This window comes from Tinamus guttatus, unplaced genomic scaffold, assembly GCF_059628265.1.
Source record: "Tinamus guttatus ecotype Peru unplaced genomic scaffold, ASM5962826v1 Tinamus_guttatus_pri_ptg000716l, whole genome shotgun sequence".
Lineage (NCBI taxonomy): Eukaryota > Metazoa > Chordata > Aves > Tinamiformes > Tinamidae > Tinamus > Tinamus guttatus.
Genome location: NW_028289250.1, coordinates 3,677,449 through 3,698,096, shown reverse-complemented (window position 1 = coordinate 3,698,096; position 20,648 = coordinate 3,677,449). Strand labels below are relative to the sequence as shown.

General features: G+C 44.0%; 1 protein-coding gene across 1 annotated transcript in view; it reads left to right on the top strand.

Annotated features, from left to right (window-relative positions):
- The window catches only part of UTRN (utrophin), a 303,290-nt gene that overhangs the window by 174,408 nt on the left and 108,234 nt on the right, over nt 1-20,648 (top strand). The window contains exons 51-52 of the mRNA XM_088537058.1: nt 11,329-11,501; nt 16,122-16,278. Coding sequence (XP_088393184.1) covers nt 11,329-11,501; nt 16,122-16,278 — 330 coding nt within the window. The remainder of the gene's footprint in view (nt 1-11,328; nt 11,502-16,121; nt 16,279-20,648) is intronic.

The window sequence follows — 20,648 nt, the reverse complement described above, 5'->3', positions numbered from 1 at the left end:
ATTGTGCTTGCATTGTATGTAGGTGTAATTAATTTTTCTCAAACTACAGCTACAACAGTTCTCGCAGTCATGAAAATAATATGTAACACTCCAATTTTTAAGACTGAAATGTTGAAGCCCTCAATTTTTAATGGGGGAAGGTTGACATTTATTCTAGGGCTGGGTTAACATAAGCTTTAAAATCTTTGCCTTGGGTGTGCAACCTTGGAAGTAGGTCACCTACTTCCTTGCATTGTCACTAGACGTCTCCCTGTTTTCCACTTAACATTCTGAATAAAAATTTTAGTAAATAAAAATCCGAGAGAACTTGGCTTGCTTCATTTCTGTTCACAGTGAGCAGAGTTAAAGATACTGTGAAAACAGAATAATGTGAAGTGCCATATGGCTTCCTGATTTCCTGCTCCTTGATGGTGCAATTCTTGCCTAGCACACAAGTCACTTTTCTTTCATACCCTGTTGCCTTCCTCTTTTTGTCAAATACTTAATGTTTTGGTCAATCTTATAGGTGCAATTAAATCTCATTGTCTTGTTCAGTAAACTTCTTCCCTGCATACGTACCTTTAACAGGATTTCATTTAAGTATAGCCCATGTATGGATCTTTTTTTTTTTTTTTTCCTGAGTTCTTTTGAAATATTTTGTCATTAGGGATGGATACTTCTGGGAAGGTCAAAGAAGTTTAAACCACACATCTGATGTGTATTTACTTCCAAAAATTGGAATGTTAGGGTTGATTCAGAAAGCTGCAAGCCAGGCTTGCGCAAACACTCACACTCACAAATCCGAGTAGCCTGTCACCAAACCACCAAATCTTTTCACTAATCTTTCTGGTAATGCAGCACTGCCTGTCTCCAGGACTGTGTTGTTCCCAGCTGTAATGGTAGCAAACTTCATTCTTGAGATCTCATCTCCCGTCTCTTCGTTTTCTGAAGAAGGCCTCAGTCTATCTGTTTTAATTTCCCCCAAAATAGAAAGGATATTATGTTAGTGAATATGGGAGATACTGTAGAGAGCTGGCCACTGTACATGGCTTGTTGTTTCATGAAAAATACGTTCCCAAGGAAAAATGATGTTCTCATTTCTCGAAGGAAGGAAAGTAAGAAGCAGCCAACCAGTGGAAGGATTTAAAAAGAACTTTGCAAGTCCTTTCATGTAATTTACCATCCGTGTTGCAGTCACTACAGTATTAGTAACCAAAATTAAGAGGGTATTCAGGTTATTCTATTTACATGACTTCTGATCGTCTTTTCCTTGTCTTTTGATTTGTTTCTCTTTGTGGCAAGAGCTGGTTTGAGTGTCTGTCCACATGAATTCTTAGTCTGGGCCTCCCCTTCCCATGCTGATCAGGTCGACAGTGTGTTTTGCAAGGCAGGAGAAAATGCCCCAGTGTTTCCAAACGAGTAAATTTTTTCATGTTCCTGCCTGAAGTCACGTGTTTTCAGTGGGACCAGGATGTCCTGATTTGCTGTAACCACGTGTTGACCTCCAGGTGCTCTATGTCCGGGTTTCGCAAGGAACCCTCCTGCTTAACTTTTTCTTCTTGTTACTCATTTTTGTGAGTCACGTAAGACATAGCTACATCCTGTGTGTTTACAAGCTGATTCATTCACTCTTAAAACTTTTGCTGCTCTTAGTTTTTTTTTTCATGTTTTTCTTCTAAAATGACCTTTCCTCCTTTCTTTTCAGTTTGGGTTCCAAAGTCAAATAATGCTTAGAGTGGTTTTCTTGCATTTTTGCACACCGTATTCTTCATAGTGTCTTTGCACTTAATATAGTCTTGCAGAGAGTGTTATCTGTCTTGAAAGACTTCTCGATGTTCTGAAAGGGAACTTTTGAATTCTGAGATCATGTTCAAGTCAGTCAGATCTTTTTCCTTTCAAAGGCACTGGAATAAAAGTTTTGTTCTTTTTTTCTCAGACAATTTTGGGTTCATTGAGGCGTCTGCTTCCCATGTTTGCAATTCTCTAATATTCACATACTTTTGGATTTATGATAAAAGCAGGATTTTTTTAGTTGATTCATCACAGTACTGTTTAGATACTGTCCCACTGCTGTTTTTAGAATTCCTGCATTAAGTTGTGCTAAGTGATGAGGCTGTTAAGCCTCAGTTTAGAAACATGCTGCATAGATCAGAACTCTTAAAAACTCATTCTGGGCTTCCTTATTTTTTTTGCGCCATTGATAAAAATGCTTTTGTGGTCACGATCTCTGCATTAAGAGGTTTTTCATTAGTTATATCAGCAATGGATATAAAACACTGTTAGCTGGTCACATTAATTTTATCCTGTTTTATCCTATTATTTAAGCTGCAAGAGAAAATAGACCAAACTGGTCTGATATCAAAATGGATCAGAAGTTCCATAATATGAAATCTTCTGCTGTAGCCTTAAAATGCTACAGAAATTTCTCTTCACTGTATTAATTTCCATTTGTGGATTTTTAGTATCACAAAAAGTATTTTGGAAGTAAGCGTGCTTACAGTATATTGCTGCTGAGCTTGCTTTTATCTGTATGTGTATTTGCATGAGAGCTTTTGCTGTCAGGAGCTTTGGATCCAACGTTGTCACAGAACTGCTTTGCTTGTAGGGGCTATATTAAGTGCTTGTCAACACAGAGCTTATATCAGTTGTATTTTTCTTCCACAAATGCAGAATTTCTCTAAATACTGAAGTGGGTTTTTTTATGTGGGGGGCAGAAAAAGCCAATGGAACAGTTATTATTTGGTAATCTTCAAAGCCAGTTTGCTAGAAATGTTAATTTAATGAGATAGATATTTAAATATCTTTATAAAGTTCTGCAGAAGGGTAGCCATCCACCTCAGAGGATAATTACCATTACAACTGATGGTATTGAAGGATCTCAAACGTACGTTGTTTTTGGTGTGATGAGATAGGAAACTGGGAAACAAATATTACTGTTCTCTAAATGTGAAGTGGGAGAATAAACATAAAATTAATGTGAATATTTGGATACAGTCCTGGAGTCAGTGTAGCCTCACAATAATCCAGTCCAACATCCGCTTTCATTTTGTGTGTAGTGGCAACTCTGAAGGCAGCTTAAACGCAGTTTTCTGCCTGTTTCACAACAATCTCTCTGCTGCCAGAGCAGCCGAAGGAAGCCTTGATGTGGATAAGAGCTTTGTGTCCCTCTTGCAGGAAGAGAAAAGAGAGATTCTCAAACAGAGATTCTAGTTAAATCTTTGCAGGATGCTTTTTCTTCCACTCTAATAGGATTTTTGCTTCTTTAATGGTTAATTTAGAAAAGTGGAAAATGACCTTCATTAATTCACTGTAGTAGTCTGGTGTGTGTTTTAAATCTGTGTTTTAAATCTTAGCAGGGGCCATTACAGATCATTAATGAGTTTAAAATGAGCCTTTATTTTAAGAGGAGGAGAAACGCCTTGTATTTTATAGAAATCGTTTTATGACTTGAATTTGCAATGCATGCTTTTCTTACTGACTGTGGTGGGACAACATGAAGAGGCCCGAGAGGTTTTTGTGAGGCGTGATAGGAGGTTGCATGTTGTGCCTTGCTTGCATGCTTTCTTTGGTCTTGTTTTGGCTTCCTGCGCCCATCACATTGCAGAGATGGTTCACAGAGAAGGAGCAGCCCTTCAAGCGGCCTGCGGTGCCAGTGCTCAGTGCGTGTGTTGCACACCAGGTCTCTACGCTGAGGTTACCACATCATTTTGGGGAGGAAAAAGAAAAAAAAGTGCCCGAAGTGTAATCCTTTAGGGAACTGGGCCAGTCATTGTGCTCATTTAAATTAAAAAGTATTTCCTAATGATGTATTTTTTAGCACCTCTAAATCATGTGATAGGAGGGGACACCCGTTTGCAAACAAATCAGGTAAAATCGCAGCAGCGTGGCCTGCGGCCCCAGCTGTCCTGCCAATGCGGGTGCATTTGGAGTAGTTCAGACACCATTTGGGTTCGTTCCTGCTGTGTGTGACAAATAGCAGTCGGCTGTTCCGTGATACAGAGACTTGTATGTTTACATTTTGCTTGAAGATGCTCTAGGACGAGCAGCAGCTGCTTAGTGCTCCTATCATTAACACACAAACCTCGGTGAACCGCTCTGTGCTGGAGTCCTACAGGATTCACAGTCACTTGGAAGTCACAGTGTAGGTTTTGTTTCTGAGTAGAGATGTGATGGATTTCTGTAGACTGGAAAGAGGTTTTATTGGGTGGTAATTTTAAGATGCTCTCCTTGAAACTTTTTAAATCTTCTGAGGAACATAAGACATGTACAGGGGTGTACAGAACAGAGAAGAAGAAAAGTGCATTGGCATCTGCAGCTGCACGGGCAGTGGCTGTTGTTAGTAACTAGCTTGAGTTGCTGGGGAAGTGTCAGAGCATGAACATTTAGCAAATGTTGCAAGTGAAATACGTGAGTGAGAGATGAAGCCTGTGAGGGAGGTTTTATATGGAGCAAGTAAAATTATCTGTGATTGCAGCGGGATTAACTCCTGCTGTACTAATAATTGGGCTGTTTGCTTCCGTAAGCAGTGGAATAAACTCCGACAGTTTGGGACCGCCTGTCAGCTAAGCGGTAAAATTACCCTAGTTGTGCCTTCCTTCTCAGAGGGCTTTTCTTAGTTTATCTTGCAAGCACATTTGCAGTTTGTGCAGTATGCCAGCAAAAAAGCCATACAAACACGTTGATAAGTGTAACTTAGGAAAGTAAAATCCTACTGCCTATACATATATATATATATATTTTCTTTTTCCCAAAATTTATCCTTAAAATCACAAACTGTGCTGACTGCGTGGGCCTAATCCATTAGCCGAGAACAATTTTAAAGCCGGTTTTGTCGTTAGTGGCCTTACTGGTTCTTCAAGTAACAGGGCAGCGAGTGGCAGAGGAAGCAGGAGCCGCGCGCGGTGCCCGCGCGGCCACGTGCGCGGCGGCTGCGCGGGGCTGCCCAGGCGCTGGGTCGCCGTGCGCGTTCCCAGCCGTGCTTGCCAGCGGAGCACCGCGCGCTTGTACGGGAAGCATTAGTAACAGCCGCAATGGGCCGTCACATGCACACGCTGTTTCAAGTGGGAATGATTTAAAATCCAGTGATTTCCCTAGTAGCCAGCGTGAAGGTGTCGGGTTTCCTGCCCAAACGAGAGCGAAGGCCTCATATGAAAACAATCTGCGCGTGTGGGGAGCAGCGCGGCGGGCGCGCGGGCTCCACGAGCGCTCCTTGCGTTTTACAGCCTAAAAATCTGGGTGGTGACTGGATATCCCGGTTTGCTTTGGAGGACGAGCGCGCGGAGCCGGGCGCTGGGATTTCTGGAGCGGGCTCTCCGGCGGCGCGGAGGCGGCGGTGGAGGCTGCTCGGCAAGGGAGGCCTCCAGGAAGTGGGAGTGCGCTTGGCTTCAGCGCCGCACGAGGGGTGGTGGAAGGGAGGATGCTGATTAAAATAATAAACAAATGCTGGGAATAGATTCCCGCGCCGCTGCCAGAGCAGCAAGGACCAAAGGATGAGATCCCCAGCGACGATTTTGGAGGTGGTGGTGTGATCCTTCGCGGGAGATTTTTGCCCGAACAAAGGAAGCAACTTTTGAAATTTGTTTCTGCTGGGTCTCGTTCCTCCGGAGCTGCAGCATCCCTTGGGCCGAGCAGGCCCAGGGAAGAGGCTTGGAAGTGGCTTGGTTATTGCCATAGCAGCATCAGCCTGCCGGTGGCCAGAGGGGGACCTGTCCAGTGCCCCTGCCTGTGTGCTGGCAAAGGCCAGCCTGGCACCTGCCTCATCCAGCCGGGGCTGCCCTGCGACGCTGGCTTTGGAGCCTTCTGCACGCAGAAGTTTCTTGGGGCATCCTTGTTTTGTTGCTTTATTTTCCCCTTGAATGGGGCAGGCACGGATTGAGCGGCTCCTCCTCGGCACCCCCTGCGACTTGCACGCGTCGGGCGAGCGTCGCCGCCCCACGCAGGGTAACTGAGAGCGCGCGCCGAGCGCTCGGGGCCTGCGAGGCCGAGCCGGCCGCGCGCCCGCACGTGAGGTCCCCGCGGCGCCATGGCGGTAGCCAGCGCCCGCAGCGCCCGCCGGCCTCGGCTCGGCTGTGGCAGCGCGCGGCGCCGCGGCGGCCGCTAGCATGGCGCCGCGGGAGCACGGCGCCGAGGGGCTGCGCCCGCGCCGCGGCCTGCGCGGAAGCTGAGCGCCCTCGAGGCTGCGGACCTGGCCGGGAAGGCGCTCCGGGAAAATGCGGCCTTCGCGGGACGTTTAAGGATGATCGGCCTGAACTTCAGCTTGCGGGAGTTGCTGGCAAAATTCGAAAAGGTACGATAAGGGCTGTTCCAAGTGCTTATTTTGAAAAACATATGGTGAAGAACTCAGGCCGTGATAAAACCAGAGCTTTATTCTCAGCGTTGTTGCGAAGGTCCTTGTGCGACCCTCCTCTGACTGCCTCTCACGCATGGAAGACTGGTGCTTCCCTCCTTGCCCGTTTCAAGTTCGACAGGATTTGTTCTGGAGCAGTTAATCCTATCATGGCCTTTTCTTAAAGGAAGTGATGGAAGGTTGGGGCTTTGCCAAGCCATGAGTTTAAGGGGGCTTTCCAGGGTGTTGGTGATACCACTTCATGCAAAGGAGGAGCTCCGTAATTTGTTTTTAAATTTGGTTGAGAAGTGTCTTAATCGAATTGGAAAATCTGCTGTTTTTTTCAGTAGGGTTATTTCCCATGAGTGTGCCAGTTCTCCCCTTCTTCCCTCTGTTCTTGCCTTCTGCAGTCTAGTTCTCCTCGTACGAGGAGACTTGGCAGCAGCAGTGGTGAGAGGCAGGAGCCTTGACTTTGCGGCGACTGCACTGATTAGATACAGGGACTGAGACATGAAACTTCTCAAGCACGTTGCCGTCATCCACCTGTCGGCACCTTGGAGGAGACCTCAGTCATATATTTGTAATTCTCTTTAGCTTGGCTTTGCATGCTGTATTTTCTTTTTTCTTTCATGGTACGCTTCTCTATCAAAAACCTTGTTGTGCCATTCAAAGCCAGAGTCAGTAAATAGTGCATGGTGTTTCACTTACAGCTTAAAGATTAAAAAAGAAGTATTTCAATTTTTACTTTCAGGCAGTAGCCAACTTTTGGAGCTTATGAGACAAATGCAGTTTACCCAATCCGCCAGTATCTTCCCAAAGTAAGAGCAGGTGAAAACATCTGCGGAGTGAATTCCTTCGGGCTGCGTGAAACACTCTCTCCTCTCCCCTCCCCACTCCGTCAGCCGGGCATCCCTGTCCTTCTGTAATCTCTGCTCTTAGTCTTTGACGATTGGGTCAGGTGCTAGAGGACAGGGTGCTTGTTTCTTTCCCTTTCAAATTCTTCTCCCCTTTCTCGAAGCCGCAGACTTTTCGCAATACTCTTAAGAAGTTTTGCTACTAGTGTTTTAATTGCTTTGTACCGTACAAAGCCCTGGCATTTGCAAATTCCAGGCTCTCCTCTGTGATTCCGAATATGCCAGAGTCGTATTTCGTGTCAGAGGAATTGATTGTAGCAATTCTTGACAAAAGCAGAACTTACAAATCTCACAGCTGCCATAGCTTTTAGCCTAAAGCTTACTGTCATTTTGCCTATTGTGTTGAAGTTTGTAACATGATTTAGGAGAATGCTTTGGTGCTGGAGAAGAATGTTAACATTTTTTTGTTGTTGAACTTTGATCAGAAACTGCTTATTGAGCAAGTTTTCTGTATTTTCCTTCTTTTTTTGATTTACTTTTTGAGCAAGTTCCCCTCTCCCCTGCCTTGTCTCTCCCTCACATGATTTCCCACACACCCATCCTGTTCCTTCTTGCTGCGGCGTTTGCTGCCAGGAGAAACAGCCTCATGGCAGCGATTCTGGCTTGCGAGCGAGCTCTAACTTTTTGTATCCATTAATGTATGTTGTAAGGAGAGAATTACAAGTGCTGTTCCTGTGGCTGTAGTGCGGGAGCCAGATGGCATTTGCAGAAGCTTGTAGGACACCCCCTTGCTTTGCGAAAGCAGCATCGTATTACACTCAAGTGGGCCGGGCTGCGTGGCTTTGTTCTGTCCCACTGTGTGCCTGCTGCAATTAGTATTAATGGGTTTATGATGCCCTTCAGATGTGCGGGCTCTGCCATGTGACTGAGCCACAGAAGTTGTCAAATACAGGCTGCCATTCTCAGCCTTAAGTGCATCGTTATTCTCGTGATTAAAAGAGGCCTTACCCACACCATATGTCACCTATTAAGGTATTTTTCCATTAAATTTAAGTGCAAGTTGAGACAGCTTTTTGGAAACTCAGAGCCGCAGTGCAAGACTTTGGTAATACCAAAGTGCGAAAATCAGGCATGAAAAATATCCAAAGGTTTTTCCTTCCCCTCGAAAAAAGTGTTTTTTCTTCCTGAACTGTGTAAGAACTTGAGTAGTAATTGAGTTTCTGTCACATTTAAACCGAGTTGCTTTTCCAGATTGCTTTGATCCTTCTTACACTGTAGCCACAGCGGCTGTGCTGAGGCAGCGTGGCTCCGCATCTGACGTGTTGGAGAGGTTTAATGTCTTTCCTTATAGGTGGTTCTGCCAGTGGTGGCTTTATGATGAGGGCAGTTCTGCCCAAGGGTTTTGCCTCCCTGTTGCTCTCCTGAGCGTGGATTCAGCGTTAGCTCCTCACCTAACACCGTAGAGCCCCCGCAGCCCTGTGTGGGGCAGCAGATGGGGAGAGCTTTGCTAAAACCAGCACTGGCAGGCTGTGAGCGTCTCCCGAGGCCAGAGGAGAGGCTCCCTGGCTGGGATGAAAACCTGAATTCTCCACAGACTGGGGGATTCCTTTTAACGGTGTCTTTTTTTTTTTACAACAGCTTCCCTCTCCCACCCATCCCTTGCATTTGCAAAGGAGAGCGCACTGAAAGTCCCATTTTCCTGTGGCAATAGCCGCCCTCGTATGCCCCCGATTCTCTCCCCTCCCTGAGGGCTATCAGAAAGTGAACGCTCCAAGTGGAGCGCAGGCTGAAGGGAACGTCTGACGCAGCAATGTACTTGGAGGCAGTTGGCAGCAGCAGGTAAAATGTATCCCATTCAAAATAGAATAAGCAATCTGCTATAAAAAGCTTCCACAGCCTTGCTACCTGCTATGAGACCTCAAAGAAGGATGTTCTGGCTGATATCCGTGGCGTGCAGCTGTGTCCTCTGGTTGCCACTGACGTTGGCTTTCCCAGCTGTTTCAGTGGAGGTGCTTCAGCAGAGGCTGCCATGGGCAGTGCTCATCTGTAGAGGAAGAACTCTTCCAGGCACATAGAGCTCAGGTACGCGCACACAGGGCTCACATACACGCACACAGAGCTCTTCCACACTTCTGTAACTCAGATCCTTGCTGGCTTGCCTGTTGTCAATGAAAGAAGTGAGCAATTGCTCTTGGGAGACTTGCATGTCCTTTGGGCTGCACGCATGCGCCCGTGCTGCTGCAGCCACGGACCGTGATTTGTTGTGGGTCTGAGAAACGCAAAAACTGTCCTGGCAACATGGCCTGGAGTAGCCTCCCTGGGGATACGCAGTTCTCCAGTTTGGAGTGTGATCCGTGACCGCTGTATATAATGATGTAAAACCTTTGTTCTAATGGAATTGTGTTAAAAAATAATTTAAAATGTTACAGACCATTTTCATAAGAGGATAAGCTGTATTTTGCATAGCGTAGAACACAATAGAAGCTTGATTAAGGGATCTTCAGGATAGAATCTGTAACATGATGGGAACATCTTTTTATTCACTTGGGTAATAAAATAACTTCTCTGCATTATGTCTTTATATACCTCAGGTAAAATCTCAAGTACTCTTTATAGTCAAAATGGACTAATGCAAATTTTTGCATGTTTTGCAAATATAGAGTTTTCTTCTATCAATCATGTTTTTACCTTCAAAAGAAGGGCTTTGGGCCATTAAAGGGGAAAATATTTTGCCTGTGATAGTGGCAATATATCAACAGATAAAATTTAAAAAGTAGAACTGAAAATAGTAAGAGTTTAGGACATTAGAGGGTTCCCTGGACCGTCTCTCTCCCTTGGGTAGTCCTTCCCGTGTGAAGTGGTGAAGCTGAGGGCAATAACCCAGTGCTCAACACCGTATGGCTCAACAGCAGCTGTGTGGCTCAGCGGGAGAGGCAGAGCTTCGCTGCCTCCCTGCTTCCCCATCGCCCTGGCTCTACATGTGCTTGGTTTTTAATTCCCTAACCAAGGAAATCTTTGATGTCACCATGGCTCCTGTTTGCAGCTATCTATAGCAGCCGTGGTTTGAGGCAGACCTACATCTTGGGGCCAGGAGCTGACAGAACCCCCCTATTTGCCTCCTCCTGACCATGAGGATGGCCAAAAGGCACCGGGGGGCTGCCTGCAGGAGGACAGCCTTTAGGGGACACCGGAGTTATTGAGCTTCTTCCTGCAAAGAAGTTTGTTTATGTGCATCAGGTTTCTGTGACAGTCTTTGCTGATTAATCCCACTGAGAGAGCCAGTGCACCGCCTGGCTCTTCACACATCCGTATTTCTCTGTTAGAGACTGAGGTACAGAAGCTAGAAAGCACTGGCAGCAATACAGGAGATTTCGTTTGAGGGTCTTATGTTTTAAAAATAATACCAGCCTTGGTTAAATGAAGACAGCTACTGTAATGTGTTTTCTGAGGCAGAAATGAGATTGGGAGAATAAAACCTTGAATTTCAAAGGGCAGAGAAACGAGCAACTTAAAAATGAAACTGAAAGTGCTATTTTTTTCATTTTTTTTCGACAAAATGCAGACCTTTGTATGTCTACCTCTTACATATCACATATCAATATGGGATATATCATAGTTTTTGGTTAGCTATGATCATTTAGTTGTGGCTTAGAGATGCAGGTTGTAGTTAAAAACATTCATTGCATGTGTCAAAAAATATATGATTTGCTTAGTTGTGTAAAGTTTCTGCAGTTTTTTTTTTTTCCAAAGAGGGAAGAAACAGCGTTGCAAAGGCTGAGTGCGTGCAGCGTCTGAGCAGGGAAGTTTCTAGTGCTTTTGCAAACACTAGTTTTGCAAGTACTAGGTGGAAACGTGGGAAACCAGTAGGAAATCAAATATCATGAGTGATTTTAAAAAATCTTATTCATGGTTGTAAGTGCTGTTTCACAGTCGAGTATGATTTTCAAGCTCCTTTTCTCATGCTTAAAAAAGGGGAACCTTTTATAATGACGTTAACGGGGGTGCAGGTTTTTGAACCTCTTTTGCAGGTTTTTCCTTCATCTGTCTTCCAAGTTGCACAAGAAAGATTATGTGCTCTGGCCTTGTGGTTTTGGAGCGCAGTAGGAGTAACATCTCTCGTGCTTTAAACAGAGACCTAAGGTGTCTGGGTTTTCCTTCTTGGTATTGCAGGACATCCAAGCTGAGATAGATGCCCACAATGACATCTTCAAAAGCATTGATGGAAACAGGCAGAAGATGGTGAAAGCCTTGGGAAACTCCGAGGAAGCTGCTCTGCTCCAGCACCGACTTGACGACATGAACCAGCGCTGGAACGACCTCAAGGCAAAGTCAGCCAACATCAGGTGAGCAGCAGAAACACCAGCACATGAGTGGGGCATGGCTGCTGCTGCGGGAAGGCTCCAGGAGCATGACTGGTATTGAGGGCAATTCCGGGCTTTCTGCTAAGGGACCTGATGCACTTGCTCACAGTGGATGCTCAGCTGCTTGTTCCGCTCTCTCCAAAGCTGTACAGTTGCAACTTGCTAATTTGGGCTAAATTTTCCAGAAAAGTAGGTTGGCTCTTTCCTTATTGCATATCAAAAGCAATGTCATTGAAGTAGTTCTGTGAAGTTAAAATTAGCAAGCAGAAATCAGAGTGTTTTTCTGTTGTTGTTTGTTTTTACCACTGAAATGAATACTTTGATAACACTGCATCACGAGTGTCTAGATCCATATTGCTAGCAGACTTTTCTGAGAGCTATTCAATAAAAAATGTTTTAAAGCATATATTAATCAAGAAAAGTCTTTTAAATTTTTTGACCCGAGCAGTGCTAAGTGAAAAGCTCAATGTTTGTCCAAGTGTAGATGCTAATAAAATCTTTACAACGTCATTCTGGAAGTAGATATTACCATACTCATTAATGTCAATAAAATTCCACATTAAAGTAACTGCACAGAAAAGCCTGTATAGAGCTTCTAATTGCTACTGCCTTCCTGTTGATTAAAGGAAATTGTACTTTTTATAGAACAGAACAATGTTAAGTTCTCATATTAATTTTCCAAAGGCCAGAAAAATGAGTTGAGCTTGGAATTCAGGCACAAGAGTGTGGGATGGGAGGCAACGGTGACATTTGCTTTTCATCTCCACTCGCCCTGTCACCAGCCTGCTGGCCACCTCGGCATGGTTGGCAGAATCTGCTCAGGCAAAGCCCACGGGCAGAGCTGGGACCAGAGGAACCCAGCACCTGGGCAGGAGAGCTTGTGGAGAGTGTCCCCACCACCTCACAAGGCTGTTAGTACAAATGCTAAATTTGGGCTTTTGTGAGCTGGATTCACAAGTAAATCAACCTGCGAGAGCGACTAAAGCATGTTCATGTCTTAGTAGTTTAATCAGCAAGTGTAAAGCTCTGGCAATAACAATTCAGTTGATTGACCCTTCATGGAGTTAACTATAATTTGAGAGGAATTAATGGTCAAATGGCCTTTTTACCTGAGCAGCTGTTAATCCTGAGGCAGCAACAGAGAGACTGCAGCCTACACTCACTGCTTTCTGTGTCGGTCTGAAGCGTGGCCCACTGGGCAGCGTGCACGTGTTCGTGCTGCTCTGCTGCTGTGTGTAACACTGCTGAGCCACAGCCAGCGAGTAAAAGGCAGCGAGAGGAAGACTGGAGACAAATGCAAGAGAAATAAATTAACCTTTCAAATTGCAGTTGCCTCCAAACAGAGGCAGGTTTCTGAGCTTGTGTTTTTTCCCCTGCTCTTGATTGCAGCTCAGTCTTCTAACGTAGGCAAGAGCGGCGAAAGCCTCTGCTGGGAAATAACAAGCAGCAGAACTGGTGCATGCTCTCTTCTTCTCCAGGGAGGCATGGGGGATTTAGGGAGCAAGATAGAGGTAAAAGTATGGGAAGAAACAGATGATTCTCTAGAATTAGACCACCCACCCACCAACCTTTTCTAGTCCATGTGTTCCCTTGTTGCTCAGCAGGAAAAGTGTTGCCTAAACAGGAGAAGCAAGAGCGGAGGAGGTCCCCAGCTGTGAATGCTGCCCAGGGTCAGCCCAAGGGGAGCCGTGTCAGTGCTGCTGCTCTGCACGGTCCTGTTCCCCCCAGGCACACGAGGGGATGGAGAGAGGGTGCGCTGGGTCCGGCCGGCCTGTTGGAGAGCCCGGGTTTTTCCTGCTCAGCCGAGATTCCACTAGGAGTGCTTCTGAGTTCAAGGAGGGTGATGCTGGGGAATGCTGTTGCTGCAACCAGTGCTCAAAACATAACAATCATATATGACTGACCTGTATTTTTATCAAAATAGATTCTTAGGCCATCACTTCACCTGACAAGTCCCTGAAAATCGGCAATTTATTTGTCACATGGACGCAAGCACTCAAAGCTTTGCTTGCAGACTGTGTGTTGATAGAAGCCTCAATTTCTGAACAAGACAAGAAAGAGGCTTTTCCAATGCAAAGAAGTAAAGGAAACATTGCAGAAGTTCAGCATAGTTTATTGGCTCTAACTCTGTGATAATGCCTGGATCACAAATGTACACGTGCCACTAACACATTGCACTGGAATGCAATTTGGAGGGTATCTAGGTGCCCTTCCTTCTCAGCAGCTTTTGCTCAGAGTGGGTTTTGCTCAGTGCCTGTCCATGTTCCTCGGGAGCATTGAACGTTTGCTCAGCTCATCAGCTGCTGCTGCTGCTGCTGGTGCCTCTCCCTTTTATTTTCACATGGATAAGATTGGAAGGGTAACATTTGGGCAAAGTACAGGTTGATATTGGGGTTTCCCCTTTATTAACTTCTTTCTGGCGTGGGTGGTGCTCTGTGTTCAGAGAGGGGTTTTAGCTCCCTTGCTGTCCTGCACCCCATCTCTGCCCCCTGAAGTCTGCTTTGCAGAGGGCTTCGAAATTATAAGATAGTGTTTTGCTGCTGTCATTAATCTGGCGTGTGCATGGATACTCATTAGAGTAAATTACAATGAATTTAATGTTATATGCTGCATCCTTCACATTAATGCCAAATTAGTTCGTTCACTGTTAACGTTATTGCGGGGAATGTTAAATTAACAGTGAGCCGCTGTTGCAGAGTTCTTTAAACACCTAACTAGTGACAGTTCCCCTTCCCCCCCTTTCAAAACTCTTAATTCATTTTGTGTACAAGAATACAGCCAAATAATTAGAACAGATTCCTGCAGCTTCAGACCGTGCCAGTTTTTAGAGGTGAGAGCTGCTTCCCCTTCCTAGAGACAGTAATAAGTCATGAGGAATAGATTTTACTTTCAGAAGTATGCAAAACTCTGGATATAAACATTTTAATCGTGGTTTGTTTAAAAGAAAAAAAAACATATAATGATGTTTTATTGTGGGTAGCTGGAGGGTCTAATTATTGCAAATGCTCAGGCTGTAAATTTTCTGTGGAGTTAAGTACCTTGTGAGTGACTTCCTGTATGGATGTGGTTAACAGCACAGCATGGAAGCTGGTTGCTTTGAAAGCAGGTCTGGTTAGTGAGTGTTGAAGAGAGGAAAAGAGCTGAGGAGAGCTGAGAAAGTCCATTTTCACCCAGGAATTGAGACACCGTGGGCCAGGGCTGTGCAAAAGATGCCAGAAGGGAGGACTCTGGCTCAGCTGTTTTTTGACCAAGGCTACAAGCAGAGAGAACGGTATTAGTGACAGAAACAAGGGAAGACAGAAACACTGCTGCAGAGAGCTGTATGCAGAAGAACATCATGTCTAGCATTCACTCGTAAATTTCTTTCTCAAGTAGCTACCTACCTACTTTCCTGAATGGAGCAGAGCAGGAGAGTGGGTTCTTCTTCCAGAAGCTAGTTCATTTGCTCTTACAGGGATGGACTTTTTTTTTTCTCTATACGTCCTTTTTTCTCTTTTACACTCTTAGTGCCTACTTTCTTGTTAATCTATCCCAGTATCCCTGAAAAATACCAGCATACCCAAACATAACTTTGCCTTGAAGTAAGCCTCGCAGCACCCTTTCAAGCTAGCGCTTTTCAGATCAGTACTGAAAATTCATTGGAACAGCCATTTAAGCAGATAGAACCATAGAGAGGAGTTGAAAGTGCCAGGATGCAAGCTGCAGTGATTCAGAAAAAAAAAAAAAAAAAAAAGTGGTGTGCAAAAGAGAAAAGAGAAAACCTATGAGACAATACAAAAAAGTTCAGTTCATTCAGTCTTCAAAAGCAGACAGGAAGGTGCAGAGCTAGTATCAGACTATGCTGAAAAAGGCTCAGGTCTACTCCATCACCTGGGTGGTAAAATGAATCATTTTGTACTGGTACAGATTAATAATACGTTTTTTGGTCTCTGAATGAAATCCATAAGAGCACTGAATAGCTGGAGTCAAAGTAGGGTAGCTGGACCTTGTCAAAGATAGCGCTGCAGAGAAACCATCAAATCAAAGTAATTTTGAATATGCCAGAAATGAGTGTGCTGAAGTTTGGGGTGTCCCCGGGGTACAGACGCGCCCTGCGTTACTTCTTCCGTAACTCGTTCCCGACTCGGGCGATGCGCTGCATTGCGGGGCCCCGGTGCCTCAGCAGCGCGGTGAGCTCGCTCCGCAGGGCGCTCGGGGCCCTTCCGCACTGAGGAGTCACGGTCGGGCATCCAAGAGTTCAGTTTTGGGGTGCCTGAGCTCACGAAATGATGCTCATGCTTTGTGCACTGCACGGGTAGATTCCTAATAAAAGAAAACGCTTTGTGTTGCTCCAATGCCCAGTCTGCAAAGTTTTAGGTGGGTCAAAGCAGCACGTACATCTCTGTCCATTTGTTATCCTGTTTTTATTTCCTCTCCCTGCTATTTTCATTTTCTGTGGAAAGTGTTTAGAAGTGGAGGTTCTTTTAACACATCAAACGTTCTTTGCAGTTAAATATTTGAAACTTTCCTACCCTAATGATAGAACTTTTTTCATTTTTTAGTTCAATCCCTTTCTTTTTATGACACTCAAGGCTTTAAAAATGCTTTTATGTTGTTTCGCAGGGCTCACTTGGAGGCAAGTGCAGAGAAATGGAACAGGTTGCTGACATCCCTGGAAGAGTTAATCAAATGGCTGAATACGAAAGATGAAGAACTAAAAAAGCAAATGCCCATTGGAGGGGATGTGCCAACCTTACAGCAACAATATGATCACTGCAAAGTGAGTTCTTAAAGTTTATTGATAAATGTGCTACAGTAAAGGATAGGATGAAGCAGATTTAGAGATGGAAGAAATGATAAACAGTTTAGTATAGTGTTTAATTTTTAGAAAAACGTTTTGCTGTAGGTCTTCACTCCTTCTGCTTTAGCTTCCCACCAAAGTGCAACTGAGATCCCCTTTAAAAATTTTTCAGAATAGTTTCTGATGCATATGCTGAGCTCAAAAACGTTTTGTGATCTATTTCCTGATCTTCTTAGACATCTGTCAGGCATAAATGTTGTTGTCCAAGTAAAGCTAAGGAAGGGCCCGTGTAAGTTAGAAATGAACATTAGTTACAAAAGCAATGTGAATGTAAACTCAGTAAAATTATGCAAAATGGCCTCTACGTTTTAGTACCGTGAACAGTATTAGAGGGTCTCCCCAGCCATAAGTGCAGATTTATATTATGACAGTGACTCAAAAGTGCTTGAAAGAACTGAATTAAAGCTTACCTGTGCCTTACTGCTTTAACTGTGAAAGGTTGTTTCAGCTCTCTGGTTTTGCTAATGCCACCGTGGTGCGCGTTACACTATTAATTCATAAGTTAGCTTTTGACAGCAAAATCTCTGTTGCATCTAAAACATGTTCTCATTTATGTAGAATGTAAAGTCTGTCTAACCACCTCTAACCAGTTATCAAGTTAGGACATATTTGCCACTGGACAATTTCATTCATAAGCAATTGCCTTTGAGACTTAATGCCAATGTACAGGAGTTTAAAGAAATCTGCACATGTTTCTTCCTAATTTATTCTTTTAAAATAAATTATTAGCATAAACTCAGGGTCTTTGTTTCTTGAGAGCTCATCTCTTCCTGTTTTCCACTTAAATCATCACGCTCAGTTTGTAGGCACATCTGCTCTGAACTTTTTAGAACGATCAAACATTGTTTTATTATTGCAGAGGAGTAATAAAAGACTGGAACAGATCCAGGTGTGTTTTAAAGCCACCAGTGAGAGATGGTAGGTCTGTGCAGATCCTTTTCTAAAGGTTTGTGCGTGTCTCATGCTAGATTGTAGTATATACCTGATCATAACGAAAAATACTGCCAGCAGCTCTCATTTAAAGACCTCAAATTGGTTTTGAAAAATGGTTGTTTTAATAAGTTATTTGGGAAGAGGAATGTAGGAACAAGACTGCTAGATGGCTCACGGGTGATACCAGTGAACTGCAGCAGTGGGAGGGAGGGAAAAGCCCTAGTCTTCCATTCTTAGCCACAGTTTTAAAGAGTAATATTTGGTGGTTTGTTTGTTTGTTTGTTTGTTTGTTTGTTTTTTTGGTATACATTAAGGTGAAGGTAATACTGTGTGGAATATGTGCATTCAGAAGCTTTAAGAGATTACCCTTTCATTTTTGAGAAAGGCCATATTCTTTTGTCACTTGGCTTTTGCATTTACTGTGGGCATTAGGTTATAGATGTCTCAGTCCAGTGCTTAATAGGAGCCCTATTAATGGACTGCAGCAAAACAAAGTTAAAATAGCCCTGTGCATTTGTTGTGTTTTCTGTACATTTAGGTGGGCAAGTGTGCAGTGTTCGGTGGCAGATATTTCTGACATGCAGGCTGGACTTTTCTACATGTTATTTAGCAGGAATGTAGGGATTCCACTGTCATATGAATCTTTTTCTGGGTTATGCCAGATACGAACCGCCAGCATGTGCTGTCTCATGAATGAAATGTTCTTCTGTGAACTGGCACTGATTCCCAGAAGGAGGAAAATGGAATAAATCTCTCCATTGATTTGATTGTCTGTAGGGCAGCTCTTCAGTAACAGGCACTGTTACTGCTTCACTGAAGCTGCAGTTTACTGGTAACCTGGATCCAGTTGGAAAGTTGCATATTTTCAAGTTGAAAGTGAAAACTGAAAGGAAAAAGGGAGGGGGGGAGACTGGGGAAAAGACACCTAAGCCCTTTGCAGCTGCCTCTTCCCCTTCCTCTGTGTAGTTAAGTGCTTGGTATGGTTCGAACGTGGAATAAAGGTGTCCTTTTGGGGGGATCCCTGTAAATGTTATGCCTGTGATATTTTCTTGTTTTCTTTCTTTTCTTTTTTTCGTTTTCGTAATCTTGTGGCAAATCTGCCCTTTTGGCACATTTTTATGAAAGCATGTGACCTGGTTCCTTGCACGCTGCCCGTGCGGCTGTGCCTTGTGCTGGCCACCGCCGCCTGCCCCGCGCTGAAGCTGCTCCTTCCAGAATGCGCGCACACATCCGGGCCTCCGATGGAAGAGTCATGGAGATCCTCGGATGGAAGAGATGGAGAGTCGAGATGCGACTATTTCATTCAAAATGCTTCAGGGCTGCTAGCTTAGAATTCTTGAAAGAAGCTATTCTGTAAAACATCTCTGTATGAGAGTTATGCTCCGTATCTTGGAAGGGGCAGGGCTAGAGGAGGATCTCATTGAAATAAGGGACTTCGAATTTCACATTTTAACCATTCTCATTTCTTTGTGTGTGGGCTGTGATGATACCCCTAGAGTGAAAACTCACAGATGTTTTTATAGAAAGGTGTATCAAGAAATGGAGAAGTTCAAAATACATGAATTAAAAATCAGCCTAATGTACCTGTACCTAAGACTGTCCTCATACTTGTAAATACAGAAAACTCAACTGCAAAGCAGCTGATGAGGCAAACAGCCGTAGGGAAAAGAACGAGAAGGCAGCTGGCATTTCTGTCTCTAGGGCCTGCTTTTTCCCTGATTCCATGTATCATGGTTTCTGGTGCCTGTCCTCATGAGCTCAGGTTTTGCATTTCATTCTGCTCTTCTCTAGCCTTCTTTATGAATATTCGGTTAGGATCTTGAAGAGTCTGATGTAATACTGCTTATCTATCAGCTGCATAGATCATGCTAAAGAGTATTGGCATGGATGTTTTATTCTGCTGTAAAAGAATTGGTGCAGAAGAACCAGCCGGCTGGGCTTGTGCATATGGAAGTCGGAGATGTGGTGACCTCCTGGTCTCTGGGGACGCGCGGGGAACCTCGTGTGGGGCATCCCCCTGCTCCCGGAGGGAGCACCTGGGCAGAGTGTTCCTTCAGCAATATAAATCACTGTGGCTTGGGCTGGAGGGAGAACAGGACATTACAAGTTAAGCAGGAACAGGTGCTCTCTCTTATAAATCCTTTCAGCAAATCCTGTCTGTGGAAATGAACAAGTGTCTTGCTAATGCTAAATAATGCATGCATCTCGAATCCCAGAGGTGCTTAAGTTGCCTTCATTCAAGTCCAAACTGAATCAGGCAGGGAGCTCTGAGTGTTTCATCAGTAATTTTTATGTCTGTGGCTGGGTCATTAATATTTCAGATCCTCATCAGACGTTCGGGCATTGCTGTCAATGTACTTAATGCTTCCAAGTTGGTTTGCAGAACTATTCAGACAAGTTGGACAAATTTCTTCCAGGTTTCATTAGTTTTTGCCACTGCTATCAAAAGCATTAGCCTAGCCAACTGGAAATTACTTTCTGCTTGTTGTTATCCCTTCAGGGTGCCTCTAATTCCATTGTTTACTTTGCCAGCTGGAAAAGACTGTGAGGAAAAAAAAAAAAAAAAAAAAAAAAAAACCACACATTTTTCTAGCCCTAACTCCTCTGTCCTCTTTTGGTATGGCTGACTTTGGTATGACCGACTTTAGGCAATGGGCTTATTCTTAAATCCTTGTTCTTAATTATTCTAGATTTGTTTTTCTTTCTCTTTCATATTAAAACCTGCTTCCATTATTCTTACAGTTATAATCAATTACTTGCAACAAAAAAAGAGTAGTAGTTGATGATTTCAAAGCTACCTTAGTCTGTGCTATAATTAATATCGTATAGAAAGGTGTTTTCTCACCTGCTCAGGGAAGATGCAGAATAACCTTCCCCCTGGCCAGTCGGCATTGCTGAGCAGTTAGAGAGCTGCTTAACTGAACTTGGGGCGCATCAGGGGACTGTTTAAGGACTCGGGAGCTTTAAGTGTTTTGCAAATTTGAGAATCCTGAATGGTGATTGCTTATGAAAAAGAAGGATTTCATAAGCTCAGTACAATTCCTTTATGTTTAAAGGAGACTTTTTTTTTTCTTTCTTTCTGAGGTGTGCTTAGGAGAAGGAGTTGAAATTATGAGTGGGGATATTTTGGGAAAGGCAAGGAAAGGTGTAGTTGATGTCTGGAATTAAATGAGCTCTCCCAATAGAGCTGTCTGACTTCAAGCCATTGCTCATTACGGGATCCCTAGAATTGATCAGTTTTACATGAATGATTCAGGTGTGGATCACTAACTGCTCATCTGGACAGTTTCTCCAAAAGAATGATGTGTAAAGAGAAGCATGTCACAAATTTAGTATTAAATTAAGATGTCAACACA